Genomic DNA, 20230 nt, shown 5'->3' on the forward strand with positions numbered 1-20230 from the left:
AACTTTATTATAAATGACAAAAGACTTGAAATAAAACATAAATGTTTGGCCTGCACAATCCTCGCAATACAATACAATAAATTAATTTCTAGACCGCATAACCAAATAGTTCTATGCAGTTTACAAAAGATTACCGTATTTCCCCGCATATAGGCCGTCCCTCTGTATAGGCCACAGAAAAGAGCGGCCGTTGTTTAAAAACCAGAAAATAAGCCGCACCATTGTATTAGCAGTGGCTTATCTTCCGGTACCTCCCCTGCCTTTTAACATCATCCCCCCACCCCCGGTACCTTTAACGAAGCCCCCTGGACAGCAGACAGTGAATCTCCAGCGGTGCAGGGAAGCCGCGATCTCTTCGGCATCCGGCCTGCCCGCTGAATGGCCAACATCAGCTCTCGCGAGAACTGACGTCAGTCACTCAGCAACTGGTGCAGGGGCAGGCCGGATGCCGAAGAGATCGCGGTTGCTCTGCACCGCTGAAGATTTGCCATCCGCCGTCCAGGGGCCTCCAATAAAGGTACCGGGGGTGGGGGAGATGATGTAAAGTCCATACATAGGCCGCTCCATATAACTAGGCCACGCCCAATACATGGGTTTGTAAAACCCATGTATAGACCGCGGCCTATATATGGGGAAATACGATAGTAAAGGATACAGAGGAATCTGAATGTAAGAAATCTAGTTGCCTATGTATTTATTGAAGAGATGTGTCTTCAATTGCCTTCTAAACTGAAGATAAGAAAGGGACTTGAGCACAAATGCCTGAAATCACCATCGAGCAGAGCCTCCCGTTTGTTTCAGGTTTCTCCCTCTCTCTATCTTCCTTCTGCTAACATTTTGAGTCCTCCCACCTTTGTTCCAGGTCTTTCTGTCTCTCTCCCACTCTTTGTCTTCCCCATCCCCAGGGCCTGGCATCTCTCTCTCCTCAGTCCAGGGTGTTTCCTCTCTCTACCCCCTCTAGTCCAGCATCTGTCTTGTCTCCCCCCTCCCTCCCTTTTGGTTCAAGTCTGCTTCCCCTCCCCCCCTCCTCAAGGTCCTTTTCTCTCTCTCTCTCTCCTCCCCCCTCCAGTGTCCAGATCCAGCATCTCTATGGCAATCCCATTCCCACCAGGGCCCTTGTGACATGCAAGGCCTTACCTCCGCTGCTTCCCACACCCAGCGAGAGAGGTCATTTTCCACGCTGTGACTGCCGCTTGTCCAGGACCAACCTTTAAAGCTAATTACAGCAAGCGCCCGGCTTTCTTCTTCCAATGACATGCTTCCTCCTCATGGCCTCACCTTTAAAGCTAATTATGGCAGCCTGCAGAGGATTGCCGGAGCTGTAGCGAACTTAGCAGGCTGCCGCCAGCCTCCGCAGCACATTCCCTCTACTGCGTTCCCACCACTCCTCTGACATCGGGGATGGTCTTGTTCTGGGTGTTTGGGACTTGGACGAAATTTTGGTTGAGAATGTGGTATAAAGGCAGACATACTGGTGGTCTGAATGAACAATAGGCTGGACGTCCAGATAGAGAATTTTCGGAAGGAAAAAAAATGTAGATGTATTTTTCGAGAATGGGCATTTTCCCACTGCCAACTTTGGGCATCTAGTGCTATACAACCCAATCGGACGTAGATGATTATGACCTTCCACAGGCGTGCCTAACAACAGAAGTGGCGTACAGCGCCTACATAGGCATGATTTGCGGCAAAGATAGGCACCGGAAATGGCCTTGAAACCCTGGCCTACATTTCCAGAGGCACAATTTTCGAAATGGCGCCATGGCATGATTGACATGCGATCGGCGGCTCCTTTATAGGCAACCACCGCTATCAGTGCCATTTAGAGAATCCGGGCCTTAGAGTGTCCCCAAATAACGAAAGGGTAATCTTGTTTCCTGAAAGCATTAACGATTCAATTGGTTTGGGCAACGAACTCGCAACCCAATTACTGGTGATAATTACCTCATTTCTCAGTTAAATTACGCACGTAAATTGGGCACCATTTATAGAATCTAGGGGCATGTTTTTAACTAAAAAAAATGTACATTGGCTTGTTAACACAGCTCAGTAAATAGAGCTCCTTATTTCAGTATTACTTTCTTTTTTTTTTGCTTGTTTTGGTTTTTTTAGTGATTCTGCCAGCATCCAGCGTTGATGAAGAAGTGAACTGCAGAGGTAAATTTCCTTCTTTGTCCAGTGTTCTTACTTTGAAACCATCAATCTGTATCTATACTTGCAGCAAAAAGGTGAAGTCTCGGTGACATCCATGTCTGAATTAGACTTCAAGCGTTCGTAATGCCAGCAATTCAATTGCTTTATTTATTTTTTAGTTTCATGTTTTGCTCAGCTCTAGTAGGCCCATTCCTAAAGAGATCCAAGAAATTGGGTTTCTGCTTTATTTTTGCCCGGCATTTACCTTCCCTGTCATTTTTTTTTTAACCCTTTAATTACTTCAAATACTAGCGTGTACCATATCGTGCGTGCAAGGTGGCTAAGTGAGATTTTGAAAAGGAAAACAAATGTCACCACATTTCCAAGTTTCCACGTTTTATTTAAAATTTGATGGATCGCTTAATCTTAATACAAAGCGATGAACAAATCTTTAAAAAATAGTACATCACAATATTCGGGGAGACAGTACAAGTAACACAGACAAGTTACGTAGCGTAAGGGAAATAACAAAAGGAAGGGTAAAAAAAAATGATCAGAAGCTGGAATTAAAAAGTATGTCCTAACTCCATAGAACTAGCAGTCAAAAGCATCTTTAAAAAGAATATATAGGGGGTTAGGGAGGGTAATTTATTTTATTTGGATATAGGAATATTGACAAAATGGGAGATATTTACTTTATATTATAAGAGTATTTGATTGTAATTCAAGTGTTATGAAATAATTGTCTTTTAATATGTATTTTTCACTTGATGTAAGAAATGAAAAGGAATAAAGATTTACAAAAAAAAAAAAAAGAAAGCATTTTAACATGCTTTTAAATCTGTCAATTAGACGTTCAAGTTTCAAGTTTATTGGCTTTTAATATACCGACCATCAGCAAGTATCTGACCGGTTTACAATAAAAATTTGAAAGGAAATATTAAATAAATAGATAAATTTAAAATAATCAAAGTGTACACTGAAGACATTAACTAGACAAACTTGAAAGTGAGGAAAAATGGAAGGATAGGGGGAAAGTTACATGTTAAAAGAAGAAAGGAGAAAGAGGGAAGAGGGTAAAACAAATAGGGTTCTTCCCTTATGTGTATTGGGAGGGAGTTCCACAATTGCGGAGCCACAAAAATGTATTGTCTGCGTGTATTGATGGATTTGAGAGAAGGAACCACCAGCGTCATCAGAAAAGAGGGCAAACCAGAGACGAGTCTTAAAGACATTTGGAGCATTGAGATCAAGCAGCATATTTCTGCAGCTCAATGGCCACGAATTTGGACTTGGAGGATGAAATGTACAATGTCAGCGTCTATGAGAAAAACCTGGTTTTTTTCTGTTACATAGAAGCTTTTGGACCCCTGTGCGTTTACAAAAAAATAGATAGTTCCAGATGTAATAGATGCTGGCATTATCATACAGATATTGGGACATTAGATCCTCTGATACTCAGCTTCTGGAAATCGATATGGGGACAAATCAATGTAATACTTGATTCAGCAATTCCATTGTCATATGAGATGGTGATATGTGGTACCTTATTGTATGTTAAAACCCCCATTTGACCGGCATAAAGGCAGGCTTTTCATAACAATGACAGGGATAGCCATCCAAATGATAACAAGAAATTGGAAGAGTTCTGATACTTTAAATTTTCCTTTTTGGTGGGCAAATTTGTGTTCTAGTTACAAATATGAAAAAATGAATGCAGAATTTTTGGGGAATAATAAGGTATTTACGCTAGTGTGCAGCTTTTGTTGCATCTATTTAAGATATGTAGTTATATATTTATGTCATATATCTCTTTTAAATTAGGTTTCGTTCCCATACACATCCAGGGGAGGGGAGGGGGGGATACTGCATATATATTTGATTTATGTTTACATTTCTGAGTTATACAGGGATGGGGTAATGATGTCTTTTAATTTCTGTAGTTCAAAAGTGCTTTGTAATGGTTTGATATATTTCAGATGTATATATTTATATTGCACTGATCATATTGGAAAATAATAAAATTTATTAAAAAAAAAAAAAAAAAGAAAAGAGGGTAATGGAAACTGACAGTGTGCATTCGTAAGTCCACATTAAATTGGTTAGCTCATCTTAAAAACCTTAAAAGGGTAATTCTGCAGCTCTGGGCCTGCATTTACACATCTCTTGCGAGCGTTAATGCACAAAATCCCGGCAATTTCACGGGTCAGTGTACACTACAAAGGGCAGTGAAATGACTAAGCACTATTCTGTAATGCCGTGTGTTAAGTGGCATACCTCCAAAATTATATAAACATTGTGCAAAATTGCGTTCCCAAATTTAATTGCTTAATGAGCCAACTTGTACCAATAACTGGGCGCTAACAATGATTGGCACTGATGGAGAACGATTTGGATTCACACGTGCTTCCTACTAGGCACTATTCTGTGAAGATCTACATGTACATTTTTAAGTGTGCGCGTGAAGAGGAGTGTGGCCATGGGAGGGGCATGGGCGGGTCATGGATGTGTACTACAGATGCGTACAGTGTTATAGGATGCGGGAGATCTGCGCCTAATTTAGCCACAAGGATCTGCACCAGGTTTCGGTTGGTGTAAATCTCGCCGCCCAAAATTGGGTGTGGAAGTGATCCTGATGCTAAGCGCTAATCTCTCAATGGTAGCTAGCCTTACTGGCCAATCCAGGTCACCAGTACCTGGCCAAAACTCAAGGAGTAGCAACATTCCATACAGAATCTCGAAGAATAGCAAGATTCCAGAATCCCAGAGAGTAACAAGATTCTAGAACCCCAAAGAGTAGCAACATTTCATACAGAATCTCAAGGAATAGCAAGATTCTGGAACCCCAGAGAGTAACAAGATTCTAGAACCCCAAAGAGTAGCAACATTCCATGCTACCGATCCAGGGCAAGCAGTGGCTTCCCCTGTGCCTTTCTCAATAACAGACTATAGACTTTTCCTCCAGGAACTTGTCGAAACCTTTCCTAAAACCAGTTACGCTATCCGCTCTTACCACATCTGGCAATGCTTTGCAGACAGTCAGACGAACATTCTCAACTACTTCTCTATCATTCTTTTTGACTTCCATTCAATTGGGAAAAAATGAAAATACAAAAAAAGGAGACTCACTTTTTGACCCTAGCCCTGGCCCAGGAGACGGGAAGCCTGGACAGATTGCTCGAATGTGTGGGAAGTGGGGTGGAAGCTATAATAGGAAAGAAGGGGGAGAGCAAGGACTGAGTGGGGGAGTTTGATTGGGATCAAGTAGGGGGCTGAGGATTTGGAAAATTTGGTAAGAACTCATGAGAGTGGAGGCATGAAGTTTGAAGGGAGAGGGCTGTAGTATGCATGAGGACATAAGTAAGAAAGAAACTGGGTCTGAGAGATAGTGTGACGATCTGGGAATGGGGGAAAGAGGAAGGTTGAGGGATTGAGCATGAGAGACAGTGACAAATGTGGAAATGGTGGAAAGGGAGCAAGGATGAATATGGACAGGGAAATGGAGGTAGGGTAGGAGGTAGAGAATGACATGGGGACAAATTTTTCCCCGTTCCATACCAGGGAAGAAGGTCAATACAATCAGCGTAAAGGACATGGTGAGATAGAAGGGGCCAGGGTAGGGCTTAGGGGTCTTAGGGTGTGATTCGGGTGAAAAGATTAGTTTTTAGAAGTTTCCTGAAGTTTAAGTAGGATGAAGTGCGTGAGATGATGTGGGCCAGCCAATTATTGTGCTGAGCTGCTTGGAAGGCAAGAGTTCTGTTTAGATATCTTTTGTAACGGCAGGCCTTTAGGGTAGGGTAGCTGAACTGCCCTTACAGCTCAAAAACTACTCACCTGCAACTGCCCCATCTCCCCACAAACTAATCTCCCAAACATTCACACCACCCTTCATATTGCCCCATACCTAAAACCTAATTCCCCTGGCTTTGACCAGCCAACCCCACAAACTGTCCCATAACTGCCTCACCACCGCACAAACTGCCCTGCCCTCTAAAACTACCCCTTGCAACTACCACACTACTCCACATACAGACCCCACACCCAAAATCTACCCTCTACAACTGCCACAGAACTCCAGATATTGCTCCCAAGCCTCCCTAACACCTTGTGCATCTGTCACACCGCCCTCAAACTGCCTCACCCCATAAAACGATCCCCTGTAAAATGCGCCACTCCATAAAAACTAACCCCAACTGGCCCGTCACCAGGTAAACTGCGCTACCAACAAAACCTATGCTCCTGTAGCTATGCCACCACCATGTACACTATCCCAAACCCATCTCTGTATATGGCATAAGTGCTCACACCTTAGTATACACTTCTCCCTCCATATTTGCTGTGATCAGGGATTAACAGAACCATAAATACAGAAAAACCGCAAATAACTTTTTCCTATGTTGTTCACTGTTTTCTATTGAAAACCATCGTGAATATGGTGAAACAGAGAATAACATGGTGGGAGACCTGGCCGTTTTCTGAAGGAGAGGTAAAACACGGTGAAGAAAGTGCTGGGAATCAGCGATTTTTCTCTGTAAACGCTTGGAATCAGCGATTTCTCTATGCAAGCTGATGTAATTTGGGGGGAGGAGCCAGCAAGCTTAAAACCGTGAATAATCAAAACCACGATTGCTGAAACCGCGAATATGGAGGGAGAAGTGTATAAATGCATGTATGCCTTCTTTAAGGGAAGTAGGTGCCTATCCGATCAGAGAGTTAAGGACAGAAAATGCAATGAGACTGACCATTGACAGAGTAAACACTATATCACATGTGTGTATAGGGTTGTTAATGTTCTCCCCGCCATGGGTGTCAAGCTTTGGAATGGTTTGAGCAGGCACATTTGTTTGTGTAAGCCCAGGGATGCTTTTAAAAAAATGTTGAAGACATGTTTGTACGTGTCAGCTTTTCTGTGAAGCAGGAGAGTTCAGGTTCTGGAAGAGTCTCTTGCTTAATGTACGTTTTAGATTTTGTAAGAACATAAGCAATGCCTCCGCTGGGTCAGACCTGAGGTCCATCGTGCCCAGTAGTCCACTCACGCGGCGGCCCAACAGGTCCAGGACCTGTGCAGTAATCCTCTATCTATACCCTTTTCCAGCATGAAATTGTCCAATCCTTTCTTGAACCCCAGTACCGTACTCTGCCCTATTACGTCCTCTGGAAGCTCATTCCAGGTGTCCACAACACGTTGGGTAAAGAAGAACTTCCTAGCATTCGTTATGAATCTGTCCCCTTTCAACTTTTCTGAATGCCCTCTTGTTCTTTTATTATTTGAAAGTTTGAAGAATCTGTCCCTCTCTACTCTCTCTATGCCCTTCATGATCTTGTAAGTCTCTATCATATCCCCTCTGTCTCCTCTTCTCCAGGGAAAAGAGTCCCAGTTTCTCCAATCTCTCAGCCTATGAAAGGTTTTCCATACCTTTTATCAGATGTGTCGCTCTCCTCTGAACCCTCTCGAGTAACGCCATATCCTTCTTAAGGTACGGCGACCAATATTGGATGCAGTATTCCAGGTGCGGGCGCACCATCGCCTGATATAATGGCAGGATAACTTCTTTCGTTCTGGTTGATTGTACACTGTATATAAGTTTTTAAATAAATAAATAAAATGGTGTCTAAATATAGGCACACAGTTATAGAATTATCCCCTAATTGGGTTCAAAGTCTCCATATTAACCATTAGACCAGCACATTTATTTGCTCTAAAGGCCTATGATGTGTTTCTTCTAAGAGTCTTATCACTGTATTCTTTATGAACGTTTTCTTGGACATCTAACCTTGGTTCCTTATAAAGGTATCTTGCTTATTGCTTCTGATGGTCTGCGGTGGTTGGGTTGGTTGGGATGGATTATTATAGGAAAAGGAGATTTGTTCAATTTAGTATTATAAGGTTAAGACTTTTTGTAGGGGTGTGCATTGCTGGATTGGATTGAGGGGTTGAGGGTGAGAATATAATTTTGAATTTGTATTTTGTAATTGTGCTGTAACATACTTTGAAATTTATAGTGAAATGTGTTATCAAATCTTGCTAAATAAATAAATTAGAGTCTGTTAGCCATTTCCAATAATCTGGCCCCATGAGTCCTCTAAATATTTGTTGCATGTTCCTTGTAAAGGACTGTTGTCTATTGACTATAAAACTCTTTCCCGTTCTTCCTTCTACAGATCTATTGTTCGTTCCATCTAAAGATCTTTGGTTCCTTCTACAAACTGTCATTTCTTGGTCTCCCAAGCGATGCGTTTCCATTACTTCTAAAATCTGCTGCTTGTTCCGTCTTTTGCAGGTTTCAGTCTTATCCATCTAATAGCCACTGGCGTTTCCTGCTTCTTTGGTTCCAGTCTTCTCACGTTTGTGATTTATGTCTACTGTCAGCGATGTCAAAGGCAGTCGCAGGAGTCAACGGTCATCCACCCAACTACTCCCAACCATCTTCAATTTAAAGGCAACACGACCCCCAAAAATGAGAAGTATACACCAATGGAATTCAAGGTAGGATATCATACAAAGAACCCTATAGGACTGCTGTTTTTGTAATACTTGGACTCAAGGATTTGGATTTTAGATTTATTGCTTGTCTTTCAAAAATCCAAACTCAAGTCAAATTATTTATTCAAGTATAGGGGCCATTTTCCTGCTCAAATTGGTACGCAGTCTAGTTGTGTCTGACACGGTGGAAGGTAAAGTGACTTACCCAAAGTCACAAAGGGGATAATTCTATATAGGTTGTCTACAGCACCCTGACCTATGCCCCCTCCAACCAGTTCCCTCCTCCCTCCTCTGATGCGACTTCCTGGTTCCAGCAGGAAGCGACTTCATCAGCCAGTTACTGCAAGGAGGGAGGGCCAGTGTCAAAGTAGTAGTATCAGAGGAGGGAGAAATGAAGTACCGCACTACCCCCTCTGATGCTGGCGCTGGCCCTCCCCTCACGTGGCAACTGGCCTATGAAGACATACTCTGCCGGGACTTTTGCAGCAGCATCAAAATAGGGAGGAGAAGAGGTGTTGGTAAGTTAACTTATGAGACAATAACGTCACAGCCCTGGGCATTTGACACCCTTTAGCACCAGCACCCTGAGCCAGAGACTCATCTGGCCCATAGGTTAAGCTGGCCCTAAGTTGCCCACAGTTAGGTATCAGGCTGGGGCAGGTAATGGGTTTGAGGGGCATCCCACCTGCCTATCGCTATTGGGGGGGTGTACTTCAGAGGTTATGGTAAAAGGGAGTGGACATCCTCCTGCCTATTGTGGTTGGGGGGGGGCCCTGCCACAGCCGCTCAGCTGATTATGGTAGGGGAAGTTCTGCCACAAGTTATCCCCAATCAGCTGAGCCAGAAGGACTCCCCAAAGGTACGTCTTTTCAGGGAGCACTGCAAGCTCAACTGATCGGGGATAACTTCTGCTGCCGCGATCAGCTTATGGCTGCTGCGACCTGACTTTGGAATCCTGTGGTGGCATAGATAGGTGGCTGAAATGTAGGCAAGGATTTTCCAGGTCTACATTTCAGCCGCCTATCTTGGCTAAAATTAGGCATGATTTTGTAACCGGCGCTTGACATATGACCAGCAACCGCTTTTAAGGCGGCCACCGACATAGGCACTGGTTATAGAATCTGGCCGTAAGTGTGAATTCTACAGTGGCAGTTTGGCACTGAGCTGCTTTTATATACCGTATTTCCCCGAAAATAAGACAGTGTCACATGAGGGCTTATTTTCAGGGAATATCTTACTTTTTTCATGTACAATTGTCTCTCCCTTAGAGAATGACATGGTGGATGTTACCCGCGCCTAGCTGCGGGTAACCCGCCAAAACGGTGGAGGGGGGAGAGGTGCTCACCACAGGTACAGGGACAAGGCCATCCACCGCCCCATGGAGCGGTGAATGGCCTTGTCCCCGCAATTAAGGGAGGGAACGCGTGTGGTCACCGATCGTGTGCGGCCCCCTCCCTCCTTCCTACCTACCCACCCAAATTTATCTATATCCCTCCCTTCCCCTTACCTTCACAGTGCTTTTTAAGGTTTCAGACTTGTTGAAAGCCGCTGGAACGTACATGCAGTTGCGCTTGTGTGAGCAGAAGCTTCTTCTCTGATGCAACTTCTGGTTGCATCAGAGGGGATGCTTCCGCCCATACACACATGCGACTGCACGAACATCTGGCGGCTTTTAACAAGTCTGAAACCTTAAAATGCGCTGCGAAGGTAAGGGGGAGGGAGGGAGATGCACGGACCGCGCGAGGGATGCCGAAGGACAAGGACAGTGAGGTGGCGAGAGGGAAGGGTGGATGCTGCAGGGACGGGGCGGTGAAGGGGACGGCGGGGACGGGGCAGTGAAGGGGACGGTGGTCCAGTGACAGGGCAGTAACGAGGACAGATTTTTTTTCCCCCATATCATTCTCTACTCTCCCTCTCCTCCACCACATTTCTTCCTCTTTCCTTTCTCCCCCACCCCATAAATGCAGCATCTTTCCTCCCCTCCCTCCAATCCCCCTGTGCAGCAGAACCCCCCCAAACCTCCCACCATGAGACTGACATACCTCTGTTCCGAGGCCTCCTAAAGCAGCAGAGGTTACTATTTGAAAATTTGCTTCAGCGTAGTGTATGATGGTTTCCTGTCTACAAAACGATACAACTTTGAGGTTTACATGAGAATGTGTTTATCTTGCAATTTGGTATGTATTTTTGTGTTGTCTTTTCAAATGCCCGTTAAGCAAGAAATTCAATGAAGTATTCGTTGAAAAAATTGCTTCTTGGACCTTTCAAGAAGTAGCTGTGATATAAAAGTTTTGAAATTGTAACTCTGTTTAATTCTTCCAAAAGATTTTAATTATGCATAGTCCTTCGAGTCACGCAAAAAAAAAATTTTTTTTAAATGGAATTGAGGAAAACCTGAGGTTGAGAGAAAGTCACTGGAAGCCATTTTCTAAAGCTGTCTGTTATAAGTAGCCTTGACTCCCACCTCTATTTCTCCTGCTTCTCTGCTTAATTAGCTCTTCCTTCTTAGTCTGTATTACTTTCAAATAACGTTCAGGTTTGAATCATTGTTTTGCATGGTGCTCAATGCTCAATTTCTTGAGTTTCTCTGTTTTAGTTGCTGTGTCAAACTGAACGTTGCAGGCAGGGTGGTAACCAGTGTTCCCGCTAAGCTGCGTTGGCCTGCGCTCGCGCACAAAATATTACATCGCAGCGCAAAGTTTCTCTTCACAGCGCACACACGCGTCGGTAAGGTAAGGGGACGCATTGGGGGGATTGCACTTCCCCACAATTGCCATGCTTCGGTTCCTCTTCTTCCTTCCTTCCTCCCCCCCCCCCCCCCGCGGGACCCTGCGGCACCATCAACTCTTACTCCCTCTAATGTCGGCCCTGCAGCTCCAGACTTCCTCGCACCTTCTCCCCTCCCCCTTTGGGTCGCTATTATTTTAAATGTTATAGCCGCGGAGCTGTATCCATCAGTGGAGATGTCTAACCTCGGCCTGCCCCGGAACTCTTACTGCAACAGTGACTTCCTGTTCCTGCCTAGACGGGCGTCTGCTGCAGTAAGAGTTCCGGGGCAGGCCGAGGTTAGACATCTCCACTGATGGATACAGCTCCGCGGCTATAACATTTAAAATAATAGCGATCCAAAGGGGGAGGGGAGAAGGTGCGAGGAAGTCTGGAGCTGCAGGGCCGACATTAGAGGGAGTAAGAGTTGATGGTGCCGCAGGGTCCCGCGGGGGGGGGGGGGGGGAAGGAAGGAAGAAGAGGAACCGAAGCATGGCAATTGTGGGGAAGTGCAGAGCTGCAGGGAAGAGTGTTGCGGTACCCAGCTGGAGGGAGAAGGAAGAGGAGGGAGGGAATTAAAGGAGATGCCAGGGCTTGGAGCATAGGAGGAAGGTATGCCAGTCTAAGGGAAAAGGAAGGGGGAGATGTGAGAGCATGGAGGGGGAGCGAAAGATGGAAGAAAAGGAAAGGAGAGAGATGCCAGAGAATCAGGGAAGGGGAGATACCAGACTATGAGGAGAGGTGTGGGAGAGGGAAGGCGAGGAGAGAGATGCCAGACCAATGGGGTGAAAGGAGAGATGGAAGGGGGAGGCATACAGTTTCTGGAAGGGGCATAGAAGGAGAGAAGATGCCATATAGGGGAAGAGAGACGGCAGACAGTGGATGGAAGGAAGAGAGTTACAAGAAGATGAGGAAAGGAGAAACCACAGAAGACAAAGGTAGAAAAAAATTTCTATTTATTTATTGCTTTAGGAGACGTGTCACTGTTTCTGTGAAGCATTGTATGCAGAGTCCAGCTTCTTGCTGGTTCAATTTAACCTTTGTCTATGTATTTTTATTTTATCCCCCCTTTTACAAAACTGTGAAGCGTTTTTAGCACCAGCCTTGGTGGTAGCAGCTCTGATGCTCAGAATTTTATGAGCATCAGAGCTGTTACCTCCGTAGCTAAAATCCACACTACAGTTTTGTAAAAGAGGGAGGGGTTAGTTTGTGATTACATATTCCTTACTAGGCGAAGGTGTTTTCTGTGTTCTGTGTGTTCGAAAGACATGGTTTTCTGTTAGGATTGACGGTGTAGGATTGATCTGTGCTGGTCTGGCTTGTTTAGTTTTACAATGGGTGTATTGATGTACTGCTCACTGCAATATGTAAGATGCTGCCTTTTCCTAGGTACTCATGTGTGACGTGTGGTTTGTTACTAAAAATCATGTTTTTCTTACAGATGGGGGGGGGTGCCAAAAAATGATGGGCCCCGGATGTTACATATGCTAGGTACGCCACTGTATGTAAAGATACCAGAAAGCTGGCGTAGCAAAAACTTCTAAGTTTTGAGTATTTAACCCTCCCACAATCTCACGGGCACTCGTTTCAAGTTTATTGAGATTTTGATTTAAACGCAATATCAAATATTTTCAATGCGTATAACAAAAATAAATTTGGGGAAATAAATAAAACCATTTGAACCAGTGTTCCCGCTAAGCTGCGCTGGCGTGCGCTGGCGCACAAAATATTACATCGCAGCGCACACGTTTCTCGTCACAGCGCACGATCGGAAGAGGCGTACGGCAGATGGCAGGGCGGCGAGAGGAGAATCGGGCGAGTTGGCTCATAACTTGCTGGAACCCGATATTTTTGGCTCACGGTGAAAAAAGTTTGCTCACAACACCCGCCCGCTTAGAGGGAACACTGGTGGTAACCCAAATGACAGCATCAACTGTGCACCGAGCTTGATGTGCATTCACCTCCTCCCCTCCCCTTTCCTTGGATAAACTTTATTTGAATCATGTTTTACACTTGAAGGTGCCTGTCTCTCCCTCTGGCCTCCAATAAATCACCCTCAATAACACTGAATGAGAAATGCTACAGTTCCAATTATATTGTTCTCCTCCCTGTACCTGGTCGCGGTACAATGCCCACGGCACTGCCTCGTGTGAGAAAAGCTTACACTTTTGTGGCTATGACCCCTACATTGCCTTGTTGAGGCTTCAATGATGGGCTGCAAAGTTCAAGCATTAGTCAACTGCTGACACAACACAGCTGAATGAAGAAAATTCGGAGCCATTCTCTTCAGAATCATAATCAGCCATGGCCCTTAAGCTGTAGATTGAACTCTTGTACTCAGTGGGAGCAAAAAAAAAAATGGTAGATCGGATTGAAATATACAATTTGGGGATAATTTGCAAATGGTGTCAGGTCAAAAGTGCGCTGAGACAAAGGTGCGTGCAGACAACTGAGCGCAACGCAGAGGCATGCGCCGAAGAAAATGACTGTTTTAAAGGGCTCCGATGGGGAGTGTGGGGGGGGAAACCCCCCCCACACACACTTTACTTTATACAGATCGCGCCGCGTTGTGAGGGCATTGTGGGGGGTTTGGGGGGTTGTATCCCCCCACATTTTACTGAAAACTTCACTTTTTCCCTAAAAAACAGGGAAACAGTTAAGTTTACAGTATAATGAGGGCGGTTACAACCTCCCAAAACCCCCACAATGCCGCCGCGATCTGTATTAAGTAAAGTGTGGGGGGGTTCCCCAACAAAATCCCCCATCGGAGCCCCTAAAAACACTCTTTTTCTTCGGCACGCGCTTCCGTCTTGCGCTCAGTTTGTCTTCGGCGGTTTTGTCTATGAATCTTTGCAAATGATGCTTTATGTAAAGAAATTTATTTTAACAAATGGGAAATATCTATTATAAAATTTTACAAGCATTCTACAAGCATTGACAAGAGCGTTGGACTTTTCTGCAATCTATCTGTAGACCTTTCTGGAATTAGCATTTGAGTACGGCATGCATATACTCACTTAGTATACATGAACCTAATTGGCTCTCTCTTGGTTAAGGTATAGCTTTATGTGATAGCATTTCCATACAGTTAAGAATTGCTACTACTATTAATTATTTCTAGAGCGCTATCAGACATACTCAGCACTGTACAGAGTCATGAAGGAGACAGTCCCTGCTCGAACGAGCTTACAATCTAATCGATCAAGACAGACAAACAGGGTGCCCAGGTAGGGGTTACAGTTAGTGGAGGATGGTTAGGCAGATCAGATCAACTTTAGGAAAGCAATGAAAACATACCTCTTCACCTAACTCTCCTGCCCATGACCAAATGATTACAAAGAAATGTACATTCTTGTACAATTCCAATTTATTCCGGGACCAGCGGGTTATTTCCTTCTACCCCGCAAGGATCTGTCAGAAACCTCAAACTTCATAGGCTTTTACCCCCTCCCCTTCATACCTCATCACTGAGCATGCTCTCCTGCTCACAAGTCTTTCTTCCTACAAGCTAGGCTGTAGGAGCTTATCTTTTCTGCTCATGTTTTAATTTCATGGTATTTCAGTATTTTTCATTCGCGGTTTTTGCCCTTGTGCTGTGGAGGTTCCTTGCGGGGACATCCTTGACTGCGAGAGATCGCAGACTCTTGGAGAACACCTGCTTCTGGGAGGTTTCCCTGCTTGGCTGTAAGCCCCCTGGACAGCCTGCACATCGGATCAGGGCTCAGGAACCATTCCCTTGGGAGCTTGCTCACCCCAGATTCATCCACTAGTGTGTAGAGTACAGGTTGAGCGGTTCCATGGAGGTGCAACTGGGATCAGAGTCAGACTGTGTTCCTCCACCAGGCATTTCTTCAATGTATCCAAGGGTGACAGAGGTCTCCGGCCGTGATGGTCAGGCTGGTGGGGCAGTCAGAAGACTTGAAAATCCAGTTTCTAAGTTCACTTGTGAACTGTTTCAGCTCTGCCTGCAGTTTCTTTCATTCAGCACATGTCACAATGAGTAAGCCTATATCAGCGATTTGGGGGGGGGGGGGTTAAAAAGGGTGTTTTGGGTGGCTTCCCTGCATGCCCTACCCCTCCTCACCTCTAAAATCCCAAAATCACTGTTTTGGGGGTTCCTGTGATTTTCCCGGGCTATTTTTTAATCACAATCGGCACCTGTGGTGGCCATCTTGAATTTTTCCCGATTTGAATTTAAAGTTATTTTTCATAGTTCCCAGCTTCAGTTTTTCAAGAAAACCTCATATATGATCTCCCCATGTCAGGATGGGATGGATTCATGCCTCATTTGCGGTGGATGGCTGTCGGATGTGCAGCCGTGTTCTACATGTGCTGTGGCCTGCAAAAGGGGTGAGATTTGCCCAGATGTGGTGCCTTCTACATCCAGGGAGGATCTTCAAGCACTTTCTGCCCCAACACCCATGAAAATGGCATCAGGGGCCCCTAGGGAGTGCGTTGGTGACATTTTGGTGAAACGCAAGCACAGCTCCGGCAAAAACCCTCAGAAATCTTCCAAGCATTACAAATCTGAGGGCAGAAGTCAGCTCCTGCAGAATTTTTGAATGTGCTTTATCAGGCATACTTAGTTAAAAGGTCTCTGCCTGTTTCCCTTCCACCGGTTTCTGTGCTGGTCACAGGGACCCCTGCTCTGAGTGACCAGGGTCTTTCTTCTTGCCTTCCTGTGGGGGTACCGGAGAGTAAGTCAGTTGTGCCCACAGTTGCACCAGACACTTTTTTCATTCCTCTGCTTTTGCAGGGCAGCTCTGTGACACCCACGGACGTGGCGAATCTGGTGGTTCTCCAGGATCTGGACCTGTTCAGAGCCTGTGATTATGGGGGAGGACCCCACTTTGCGCAGATTCTTTAAACCTGTGCATCTTGTGGTATTTAATCTCTGAATCTCTGCAGGAATTGAAGCTGCAGATGGAATAGCCGGTCACTGCTGAATGTTCCCTCATGTATGACCAGAGGCCACAATCTGCCTCTTTTCCTGATCATCGTAACATTGTTCAGATTCTTACAGATATCTGGGAGACTCCTGAGGGTCCCTTGAAATGTGTTCGAGTCATGGCGTGGTTTTATCCCATGGCAGATGGCTTTAACCAGTGCTTTACTGGTGGATTCTTCGGTGGCAATGGTCACCAAGTGCACATCCCTCCTCAACAACAGGGGGGGGGGGGGGGGGGAAGGGTCCTGAAGGATGTCTAGGACCGACGTGTGGATTTCATCATTAAGCATCTGTCTGATTCGGCCACAGCTAGTGTTAAAGTGGCGTTGGTCTCTTCTTTCGTGGCTCAGGCATGCCATTCCAAGCTGCACCTTGCTCCTGACACTGTGGTGCTTCATTATTTGGATTTTCTCATCTCTGGAGTGGATCACATGGCTGATGCCTTGTATGACATCTTGAAAGTTTTCACCAAGCTTGGCGCCTATTCTGTTTTTGCTCGCAGAATGCTCTGGATCCGACATTGGTCTGGTGGTTCATCTTCTCAAGCTACATTGAGCCGGTTGCCCTCCAAGGGTCATCTCCTGTTCGGTCAGGGTCTGGATGACTTTATGGTCAGTGTTCAGAATCGTAAACCCAAGGCATTGCCTGGGAGTAAGTCCTGCCATTCTAGGAAGCAAGAATTTGGGATGCAGAATGGAGGGAAAGATGACGAGGGGCACGTTTGGACACAGAAGGGAGGAGGAGGGTCATATTTGGACAGGAAGGGAGGATGAAGGAGCGTGTTGGCACAGGAAGAGAGAAGCAGGGTCGTGTTGGGACACAGAAGGAAGGGAGAGAGCACAAACTTTAAACAAAGGATGGAAGAAAGAAAGAAAGGAGGGAGGAAGCATGAACTTGAGAGATAGGATGGAACAATGGAGGGAGTGAGGGAAAGAGATGCTGAGATGGGGAGGGAATAGAAAGAGAGAATTGTTGGGCATAGGGAGGGAGAAAGAAATATTGGACATGGTGATGGGAGAGGAGTGAGGCACACATGCGAGGGGAAAAGATAGATGAGAAAGAGAAATGTTGGATGTGGTGGAGAGGGAACAGTAAGATGGACGAAGAACAAAAGTAAGTGTAAGCCTCCTATCTTTTCTTTCTATTTAAACTACAGTAGTTTGATTGAAGACTGTTTCTTTAATGTTTTTATAGACTGTGTACTGTACAGGATCCGAGTTGCATACAAATTCAACTTAAGAACGGTTTTTAAAAAAAGGAACTCATTCTTAACCTGGGGACTGCCTGTAAATGAATAAGGTGATGAGCTAGAAAAAGACTTGGACGGCCTTTATGAAGCAGGAGAATACGTTAATTCCCAGTTGCATTGACATGCTGTTGCTTAAGTTCCACCTGCATGGTCCACCCAGTCTACCCAAGATAAACTCCTAGGATATTATAGAGAACTGGTTAATTGGAGCACCTTTGTGTAACCTGGACAAGCCAGGTGTCAGGTCCATCTGTCTGAACACATATGTCCCTTTCCCTTCTGAAACTGGAGCTAGATGTCCATTCCAACTCTATCAAATCAGGATTTGGATGTACAATGTGTCCATACAATGTGGATGTCTAAATGCTGGATTTTAGGTGTCCCAAACATAGAGCTTCTAAAATAAGGACCAATATGTCAATTCCAGTCTAGTCATAGAAGCCTGATAAACTTGAAAGAACATGGTCACAGCTAGCATACAAACAAAACTGCAGACTATGTACAAGATGCAGGCAAAATTTATTGTACCAAAGTTAAAATGCAAAAAATCATAATAAATAAATATAATAAAACCCTTTTACCAATCAAGGGACCCGACACGGTCCGTGTTTCGGACAAACTTTCGTCAGGGGTCCATGGTAAAAAAGGGTCTAAAACATACCATAAAAATTTTTTGAAGATAACAACAAAATGCCTGTATGTTGAGTTCGCCGAGAATCGCTGACAAAAGTAAAGCGTCTCAAAGAAGCAATAAAAACTTTGAGACGCTTTACTTATATCAGCGATTTTCGGCGAACTCAACATACAGGCATTTTGTTGTTATCTTCAAAAAATTTTTATGGTATGTTTTAGACCCTTTTTTACCATGGACCCCTGACGAAGGTTTGTCCGAAACACGGACCGTGTCGGGTCCCTTGATTGGTAAAAGGGTTTTATTATATTTATTTATTATGATTTTTTGCATTTTAACTTTGGTACAATAAATTTTGCCTGCATCTTGTACATAGTCTGCAGTTTTGTTTGTTTCTCCTGGTTGGTTTTTTCTGCAGACTAAGGTTGGACTTTCTCCTTGTTTTAGTTGCCCACAGCTAGCATACATCAAATTTCTGTAGTTATGGGAGCTCTAAATAGATAGCTCATAGCAGGAAAATTCTCAATTTTGTATTCTAAATAATCTAGCAGCTAGGGCAGGGGTGGGTAAACTTTTTGACTTGTGGGCCACGATGGGTTCTTAAATTTGACAGAGGGGCCGGACCAAGAGCATATTTCTATTCCTCCAATCCCCCTGTGCAGCAAAACCCTTGCCCAGCTTCTATCCTTCCCTTCTTCCCTCCCATCCCTCATGCAGCAGAACCCTTGCCCAGCTTCTATCCTTCCCTCCCTCCCATCCCTCATTCAGCAGAACCCTTGAGCACCCGCCCCCGCCGTGCAGCTGAACCCCCGCTGACTCTCCATCCTTCCCTCCCAACTGAACCCCACCGACCATGAACCCTACATACCTCCCTCCAGAGCAGCATCAGGCCGACAGCACTCTAAACAGGCTGATTCACGGCCTTTTCTCGTCAGGGCCTTCCGTGTGCCGTTACTGATTACATCATCAGTGATGCAGAAGAGGGAATTCCCAGGCGAGAGAAGGCCGCGAAGTAGCCTGTTTAGAGTGCTGCTGGCCCGACGCTGTTCTAGAGGGAGGTATGTAGGGCTCGCGATCGGTGGGGTTCAGATGGTCGGCAGGACGGATTAAAAAACTAAACAGGCTGGATATGGCCCGCGGGCTGTAGTTTGCTGAGCTAGGGGTATGTGCTTGCTTTGAAAATGCCCCTCCATGTGTCTGCGTGCCAAAGCCGCTTTCAGCTAGTATTCTGTAATGAATTAGCCATTAGAGAATTATAGCTAAGCGCATCCCAGGGTGGCACCCCCAATGTTTAATAAAACAGTTTAGTTGCCTGTATACTTCCAGGAGGTTCGGAAAATCCAGTTTCCCACTGCCACAAGATTAAATGACAGTTAATACGATATATTTTATATTATATCTTTGACATCTATCTCACAACATCCTGATTTTTCCTTATCAATATACATTTACTCTTGAGCATGACTTTGATTAATGGGTTCTGGCCACATTAAAGCATTTTGCTGACATGCTTTCTGCAGAAAAGATCTTCCATCATGCTTTGTGATAGATAGATGAATCTGAAAGCAGAGGTGAAGTGCACGGTGCTGACTGCGCTTTGCAGTTACTGCAGTTGTCCTAGAAAAGAAAGTGGTAAGATAGGTGAGGTTTGATCCTTGCATTTCTATTCCCTATTTATGTTTCTGAATTAAGTAGCATTAAAGTGATCTATGGATGATACATTGAGACTTATCTGCTTACTGTGCAGCAGCAGCTAAGAAAGCAAATAGGAATTATTAGGAAAGAAACAGAGAACAAAGCGGAGACTATTATAATGTGCAATTCTCAGAAAAGATAGAGCAGAATTAGAAAAGGGTATACAGAAGGCCATCCAAAATGATAAAGGGGATGGGACAGCTTTCTTATGAGGAAAGGCTAAAGAAGTTAGAGCTTTTCAGCTTGGAGAAGAGACGGCTGAGGAGGAGACATGATACAGATCTATTTAATAAATTACTGAGTTTTCTTTCCCAAAATATAAGG

At 44.8% G+C, this 20230-nt stretch overlaps 1 protein-coding gene across 5 annotated transcripts in view; it reads left to right on the plus strand.

Moving 5' to 3' along the window:
- SEMA5B (semaphorin 5B) overlaps nt 1-20230 on the plus strand; it is a 653562-nt gene that overhangs the window by 616015 nt on the left and 17317 nt on the right. For all 5 annotated transcript variants that reach the window (XM_033946987.1, XM_033946982.1, XM_033946985.1 and 2 more), the window contains 2 exons: nt 2113-2157; nt 8415-8620. In XM_033946987.1, the coding sequence (XP_033802878.1) occupies nt 2113-2157; nt 8415-8620 (251 nt within the window). The remainder of the gene's footprint in view (nt 1-2112; nt 2158-8414; nt 8621-20230) is intronic.

Source organism: Geotrypetes seraphini, chromosome 5 (genome assembly GCF_902459505.1).
Source record: "Geotrypetes seraphini chromosome 5, aGeoSer1.1, whole genome shotgun sequence".
Classification (NCBI taxonomy): domain Eukaryota; kingdom Metazoa; phylum Chordata; class Amphibia; order Gymnophiona; family Dermophiidae; genus Geotrypetes; species Geotrypetes seraphini.